The sequence below is a fragment of the Coffea arabica genome, chromosome 2e (genome assembly GCF_036785885.1).
Source record: "Coffea arabica cultivar ET-39 chromosome 2e, Coffea Arabica ET-39 HiFi, whole genome shotgun sequence".
Classification (NCBI taxonomy): domain Eukaryota; kingdom Viridiplantae; phylum Streptophyta; class Magnoliopsida; order Gentianales; family Rubiaceae; genus Coffea; species Coffea arabica.
In genome coordinates, this window is record NC_092313.1 from 76845741 (window position 1) to 76854046 (window position 8306).

General features: G+C 40.5%; 2 protein-coding genes across 2 annotated transcripts; both read right to left on the reverse strand.

Moving 5' to 3' along the window:
• Positions 1–951: 951 nt before the first annotated feature.
• LOC113728222 (uncharacterized) lies at positions 952–2196 on the reverse strand. Its single transcript, XM_027252784.2, has one exon. It carries the CDS (start codon positions 1639–1641, stop codon positions 991–993), a length of 651 nt encoding a protein of 216 aa, XP_027108585.1. The 5' UTR covers positions 1642–2196; the 3' UTR covers positions 952–990.
• Positions 2197–3460: 1264 nt separating this feature from the next.
• On the reverse strand, positions 3461–7530 carry LOC140037141 (pyruvate dehydrogenase E1 component subunit alpha-3, chloroplastic-like). Its single transcript, XM_072081322.1, has 3 exons — positions 6752–7530; positions 5613–6393; positions 3461–3874 (listed from the first exon to the last, which is right to left on the reverse strand). The coding sequence occupies exons 1-3, from the start codon at positions 7028–7030 to the stop codon at positions 3597–3599; spliced, it is 1338 nt and encodes a 445-aa protein (XP_071937423.1). The 5' UTR covers positions 7031–7530; the 3' UTR covers positions 3461–3596.
• Between the last annotated feature and the right edge of the window lie 776 nt (positions 7531–8306).

Here is an 8306-nt window from a genome sequence, read left to right on the forward strand (position 1 = left end):
GTTTGGTCCGGTGGTTGTAGCCCAGTTGGGTGAGAGCCACCAACCAAGGATCGAATCCCAGTCGTTAACATTGACCGATGATGTTGGGCAGCCTCTCGCGGTCACGCAGTGGGATTAGTTGGGGCGTACGGTAACCAGTCCTTGGCCCCAGATATCCACTGTGATGAAAAAAAAAAAAAAAAAAAAACATTCTCTTCATTTCCCCTTCTCTATCACTCTCTACTTTATAATCGGCAATGCCAAAAAAAAAAACCAAGCACTAGCTAGTGGACTGAATGAGAAGGGAATACATATTTTTCTCTTAGAAAGTACTGATTTTGTATTTCTAGATACTTATTTCTTGACTTTCAATGCTAGTTTCCTTAATTTTTGGTATTTGATGTGATATACATGTGTGTATATATATATATGTAAGATAAAAAAGGTAATTCAGAAAATATAAATTATGGTTGGAGAAGAATATTACAACAAAAATTATCCAATCCGAACAGAGCTAGACTACTACGTTATTGAGACAAGACCATGGCATAAAAGCAGAAGAGAAGGAAAAAACTACAATTAGATAGAGAATACTCAGAACTCCTCCTGGAGCACTAAAGAAGTCGGTCTTATGATTTCTTGTAGTAATGCTCCTTCATCCGCATGCCGGTGCATAATGTACATTGAGCTTTATTTGGTCTTGCACTCTTCAGGCTGACGCTCAATTCCCCCACCCCACCCCACCCCAAGAAAAAAAAAAAAAAAAACACACACACACACAGAGTATCGAAAGGACAGAATGATTGGTTAAAAGCAAAAAGACTCATCTTACATGTTCTTCAATCTTCAAAAGGATAGAATAATCGGACTGGTGTACGCTACTAGTAGTTTTTTGGAAAGAAAAGGGGAGAGAACTTGTTGAAATAATTAGGTGATGAAGAGCTATCCACGATATATCATCAAGAAAAAAACTTGGTACTAGTTGAATTCATTAATCACAAACCACTGCATTCATCTCATAAATTGTGAGCGGTCAATGGAGGAAACCCCAGACGTTGTACAAGTAGTAGTAGTACCATTCTTGGCCACCGTTCTAACACTTTCGATGAGTGCCTCAGTGCGGGCCTCCTGCGACAAAATTTCTGAAAGTTGCTCAGGGTTGATCACCAACCTTACCTTCCAAACTCCACTGCTGTTGTACCTGGGGAACACCTCTGCTCCTTCTGAGGATCGCTTCGACACTTTCCCATGGTTATCCAAGGACATACGGTAAGTAGTCGCTGCGGCCGCACCCGTTGATTGCTGACTAGTACTACTCAACTTACTGCTGCAGCTTCTTGCAGCAGAATCTTCTAGTAAGTATTCTTCTTGTTGCTGTCGTACGTGATTATTGGTAGTAATATTACTGGTACTGCTGTTGTTGTTGAGAGGGAGGAGATAGTACAACTTTCCAGCACGAAGCTCTTCTTTATGGTGTAGAGGCGGCGACAACAAGAAGGGGTCTTGATCATCTCGACTCCGAAAGATGCCGTGGCCGGGGAACTCGTTGGTAATGCACTCCGCTGTTATGGGGGCGTAGAGTTCCATGACTCCACCATTTGAGGTCACCACTTTGACCATGTGTTCAACCTCTCCAAAACCTTTAAACACGCAGTTCCCCATACATATATATATATATATATAATTCCACTAGTACTTGTATATGATAGCACTCCTGTATATATTACTTACTACTGCTATGTCATATCATACATGATGCGACGAGGTCGAGGAGGGCAGGCAACTATATATTTAGGTATATACAATGATACTCAACTAAAGAAACACGGTTCATTGTTGTGGTCTTCGTTTCTTGAATCTTAAGGCCGGTCCCGAAGCTGGGACGGTGGTTGCCGACACAAAGCGGGAAGAATATTAGAGAAAGTGAAGTTATATAGGTTTATCCCCGCCGGGCCGGGGGGAGGGGGGGGGGGACAGCGTAGTTATTCGAGGAGGGGTTGTCGTCGGTGGGATGTTTCGAGCAAGGTTCGTTCAAATTCTCTCTCCAATCTCTACTAGAATAGATGCAGCCAACGCCGACACACCAATGAAAGGCTGGAAAGGAAAGGATCAAAAAAGGGGATTCAATTTTCTTGTTCTCTTTTGGTAATTCATTCGGTCATTGATATTAGCGTATTGACAAACGGTCAATGCTTCTGTGGTTCTTATGTTTTGTATAGTGGCTTAGTGGAGGGTGGACCATCCTGTGTTCAGTGATGGCTGACTGGCATTATCAATTAAACAATACGTAAAAAGGGAAGAAAACAAAAAACCCCCAAATCAAAGTTTCCATAGTAGGTCCATAAGATAAGATGCGCTACTTCACAAATCGACTGAAATATCAGTGCGAAGATACAGTAGTGGGCCAGTCGCATACCCGGGATGTACGGATGATTGGAAAGGTCAACTTCTTTTTCTTTTTCTTTTTCTTTTTTTGCGTGCGTGTGTGTGTGTGAAGTGTGTACTGTAAGTGAATTGACTCATCGCTTGGCTGTAAAAGGAGAGGATCCAACTGTCATGCTGCTGAACAATTTATTTATTTACTAATTTCATCCTTTTGGTGGCGCAGGGGGGAAAGGTTCCGGTTGTATGACAGCCGCCTGGTGCTTTTGCCCATTGTTGCCGGGTAAAAGTGGATCTCCAATCTAATCTACTTTTGGACCGGAGAAAAACTAGAGAATGCTTTGAAGTGGTGCAAGCAACACCAAGAGCTGTACCAAACTGTTACAGCAAGAAACACATTTGACACGGCTATATATACGCCACAGTTAGAGCAAAGTTTAAACTTTGGGTGACTGATGCTGTGATTAAAACTTTGAATTATCCCCCTTGGAGACTACTTTGATTCTCTCCACGTGCTTCATTCATTCTTTCTCATTTCCAAGCACAGCTTTAGAATGCATGCGTACGGTACTACTGAGTTTTGGAAGACTAAAAATTATCAATTGATCCAGTGTATTTTACCTTATCAATCGTTCTGGGATGGTTCAAATGTCAATGCTAGTCAGGTTTTGTTTTTCTTTCAAGCGTATTTTTAAAAGCCTTGAACTAAAGGGTAAAGAAGAAGAGTCCATCGAACAATATTGAACTTCTGGAAGAAAATGTCCAATACAGTCCCAATGTGTATGATATTTGATTCACTGTTAAAATCACCCATGCAATTGGAACCTTGAAAGGCACCCTAAAAATCACCAGAACCACCCCTCCTTCTGTAAAGAAGTGAACTTGCTTACAATTTTCTGGAGTCTATAAGAATATAAACCTAAACCAGAGAAATTATATAGTTTATGTTATTAGAGGTAAACAATGACTATATGTAGAAAGCTCAAAGTGGAAACTAGGTCCCTTAGCCTTTGTCATTCCCAACATACATCGATCCAATCAACAAGGCGGTACCACTAGAGAGATATTAGAGGTAAGACAAAATTGAAACAGTGGCCCAAACAAAAAAAATGCTTCTCATGTAAGCAACACTAATAATACAAATGACAAATAAGCTTATGATTGTTTTCAGTTATTGCTAGACATAATCATGCTGTCATCAAACTACTCTGGGCTAATATTTCAGCAAAAAGAGTTTAGACCTGAGCAGTGCCTTCAGTGAATTTTGGGTCCTCACATCTGTACCTCCCATCAGGTCCAATTCCAAAGCCTCTTGGGTCAGCAAATACATTCTCCAGCAGCTGACTGCGAGCTGGAAGAGGGCTCTCGTCAGCAAATTCTACAGCATCTTCGACCAACTCATCAATCTTCTTGTCTATAGCCTTCAACTCTGCTTCACTCGCCAGATTGTTTTCAAACATGTATTTTTTCAAGGCAGAGATGGGATCTCGAGAAGCATAGCGAGCCTTCTCAGCTGTAATGGAAACAATTTTAATTACAATCTATTTAGTATTGACAAGAAATGAAGACAATCTGAGGTGCAGGAGAATCAGTTCTTCTACAATGAAGCTACCAGGAAGTGACCAAGTAGACATGGAAATGTGTAAAACAGTTCACAAAAACTGGAAACCACCTAATGGCCTCCAGACAGATGCAGACAGATTCCTAACAACTTTATCTTGCAGAAATTTGCCCTATCTTTATCTGTAAGAAGTATCTCATGCCCCAAACCAGGATATTTTCATCCCAAACTGTAATCTGCACTATCCTAATTGAACATTGACAATGCCAAAGTCCAACCAACCCATGTCAGAAACAAAGATGCATCAAACAAGTACTATCACCTCCAAAGCAGTTCATATTTGAATTAGCTAGGTGAAATGACAATTAGGGGGTGCTTTGTTGGAAACAATGGGAATCAACTCACCACTACCAATCTCCCTTCTACACCTATCTCTTACTGCTCAATCCAACCCACCATTGCTGATCATTTTTCACTGATGACCCTCCCCTCTTCTCCCTTTTCAGCCATTGCTCATCTCCACCCTCCTCAAACTATCGCTGATCTCCTACTGTTTTGTGCTTGATGTTCAATATCAAGAGTCCAGAAACAAAGATGCATCAAAAAGTAAACGAAGTCCCACTTGAAGCTCAAAATTGGTTTTAAGATCTGTTGGTACGAGATCTTCTGCAATAGTTGGTTTCAATTGAGTTAAAAAATTATTAAGAAAAAGAAACAAATTGATTTGATATGGAACTACCCATCCTTATGAATTTTTACCACCCACAACCCATACTAATTTTTTATGTACGAAACTAATTGCTTCTGCAGTCTGAACCAAGCATACCCTTACTAGTTCTAATTTATGGTTTCCTTTTAGTTGCTAATTTCTTTAAATGACAGCAGCGGAAGGCACTTCTCAATTCCTAACTATCAATTCATCTAAAGCTCTTTCCAAGATGATCGCTGACCGAGAATCTATTCATTTAGCCCCTTACTAGTTACTTCTAATTTCTGGTTTCCTATTAATTGCTAATTTCTTTAAATGACAGCAGTGGAAGGCACCACTGAATTCCTAACTAACATGTTATCTAAAGCTCTTTCCCAGATGATCGCTGAACGAAAGTCTATTCATTTAGCACAGGTACACAAATTCGGGGCCCAAGTATATAAGTTCACCTGAAAATATAAATTTCACTAACAAGAACCCTATCAGCCAGGGAAAATAATTATGCTGAGACGTCCTCTTCTATGGAAGATAAGAAACATGCAAACTATAGAGCAGCACAAACATGCAAACTATAGATCACCATGCCAACCGATAGAAATGCCCTTGCATTTTGGCAACAAAATCACATACAATTGGTATTGTAAGTTATCACTTTGACACCATAAAAATCCCAAAATCATCATAGCTTACCTATTATTCCTCAGGCCCAATTATACAAAAAGGGGCAGGTTAATGGACTGTGTTTATACAAATCTCCAAACCTAAAATTAGACAAAACAATAACAGTTTACTTCAGGACTATACTAAGCAACCCCTAATTAAGTTGTATCCAGGCTAGACCTCCACAGACATTATGAACACAGAAATATTTGACCGTGAACAGGACCTAAACAAATTTACTACTACAAGTTTTTAAAAATGAATACTCATATATAGAATGTGCCAAAAGAAAAGAAGACACAAGCCAAATGAAGATCTCACCAGGGTCACGAAGCTCATCCGGATCTGCCAATGAATGTCCTCTAAACCTATAAGTCTCGCATTCAACCAAAGTAGGGCCTTCACCTCTCCTGGCCCTACCAATTGCCTCCTTGGCCACCTCTCTAACCTTCAAAACATCCATTCCATCTACATGAACACCAGGCATACCAAAGGCAGGGCCTTTCTTCCAAATTTCGGGGTCTGAGGTAGCCCTCAAGTGGGACATCCCAATGGCCCACAAATTGTTCTCGACAACAAACACTATGGGGAGTTTCCAGAGCGCAGCCATGTTCAAACACTCAAAGAACTGGCCGTTGTTACAAGTGCCATCGCCAAAGAAGGCCAGAGTGACATGATCACAATCAGCCTCCTTCAAGACCTCCCTCCTGTATTTGCTGGTGAAGGCAGCCCCGGTGGCAACAGGGATGCCTTCGCCAATAAAGGCGAAGCCGCCGAGAAGGTTGTGCTCCTTGGAGAACATGTGCATGGAGCCACCCTGGCCCCTGCAGCAGCCAGTGGTTTTACCAAAAAGCTCGCTCATGACAGCACGAGCAGGGACCCCTTTGCTCAAGGCATGGACGTGATCTCTGTAGGTGCTAACGACACAATCTTCCTGCTTCAGAAGCTTAATGAAGCCGGTGGAGACAGCTTCTTGGCCATTGTACAAGTGCACGAAGCCGAACATTTTGCCTCTATAGTACATCTGGGCGCACATGTCCTCAAAGGATCTTCCAAGAACCATGTCCTCGTACAATTCCAATCCTTCTTCATTGGTAATCAACTGCACCACCACCAAACAATAACAATCAGGAAGGTACATCCGTATTATTTATATTTACAGCTGAATTTGTTTCGTTTTCATTTCTGTTTTAATCGAGTGAAGAGACAGAGGGCGGCATCCCCCACAGCCCACCCTACCTGAATTAGTGCTAGTACCAGGTGATATTGAAAAATTAAACCACATTACAAGTACCTGACTTTATACTAGTAGCAGTTGATATGTAACAATAAATCCACATTACAAGTACCTGAATGAATACTAGTACCAATTGATATGGAAAAATAATACCGCATTGCAAGTCATGTCACAAAAACAGGACCAGGATAGAAATAGATAGACGAGGGTTGAGAATAGGAACCGGATTGGAGAGGGAAACGTTGGATTTAGACTTCTTCTCCTTGACAACCTCGGAGACGGCAACGACGGCAGGGGAACGGCTGGGGCGGCGGCGGCGGCGGCGAGAGGTGGAGGATGAGGGACTGGAGAGGGAGAGCTTGCGGGTGGACCCGAGAAAAGAGGAGGGAGTGGTTTTAAGGGGATGAGAAGCAGGGAAGAGGGGGGGTCTGTCGACAGATCTGGTGGAATTGAGAGAGAAAGATTGCGTGAATTTGGAAGCGGAAAAAGCCGTAGCAGCCATGGTGGGGAAATAGGAACGGACTCTCTGCTCTTTTTATTTCGTCCTATGGGCAATTGCTTTGTTTCTTTGTTCTTCGTTGATGGACTATATAAGTATATATGTATGCATAGGTATGTGCGTTCTGGGTTTGAGAGGAAAGCGAATGGGGAATGCAGAGACGGTCTCTTGGAGAGAGAGAGAGGGGCTGAAGATCGAATGTGAGTTGCTAGATGTGCGTCTAAGAGAGGAGAAAGAGATGATCTCGCAATTGAGAGAGAAAGAGAGAGGGAAATTGGGGCTGAGAAATAAAAAGGCGAAGGGGGGTGGGAAATTGGGAACGTGTCTCTTTGTTTTTGTTTTGCATTTACGGCGGAGTTTACGAAGGAATTGGAAAGGGGAAAAGAAGAAGAAGAAGAAGAAGAAGGCGGGCCCAGTCACCAGTGGAAATAACCGTCAGGAGCGTTGGCTGCTTTCCTGTTTCGTAAGGGCAGCTTTCTTTACAACAAATACTACCAGTACCTACCAGCTTGCACTTTCTCTTTTGATTTCCGCGTCAAATACTATGCTACTCATGAACGTCGGTTAATTGCTCGGCGGGCAAAGAAAGGGAGGCCACCCAACTCTTGCTTAAGTCGTAACTACATAACATAATTAATCACAGATGCCGATTCTTCGATTTTTCAATTAATATATTACACAAATTCGAATTGTGTAGGTTGATTAAATTGTTAGTCAGATCCAAACCCATGTCCAAATCTTTATGAGTCTAAAAAAATAAACTCAGACCCGGATTATAAATTTGGATATTCAATGAGTATTCATGAGTATTTTTCTGAACATATAGTGAAGAACTAAAATAAAAATATTTTAAAAATATATAAAATTTAAAAATAACATTAATACCATCCAATTTTTATTTTCAAATAACAAAATTAACAGTTAAAAAGTTGAATGCAATATTATAAACTCAAAGAACTATTATCAACTATTTCTATTTATTTTTAAGACTTTATGTACATCCATATTTTATAAATTTATTGATATATATATACACACACACACACACACTAATAGTATACACATTACCCATGGTTTGATGAATAATACATATGCAAAATTTGGATTTCAAATTTAAATTCAAATTATGTGTCACGCATCTAATGATAAAAGTATATGTGTTGTGAGTGTATAGAAAATTAATCATATATATATATATATATATATACACACACACACATAAATTCAAATTTGAAATTCAAATAATGCATATATGCATATATTCAAAGTTTTTAGTGTA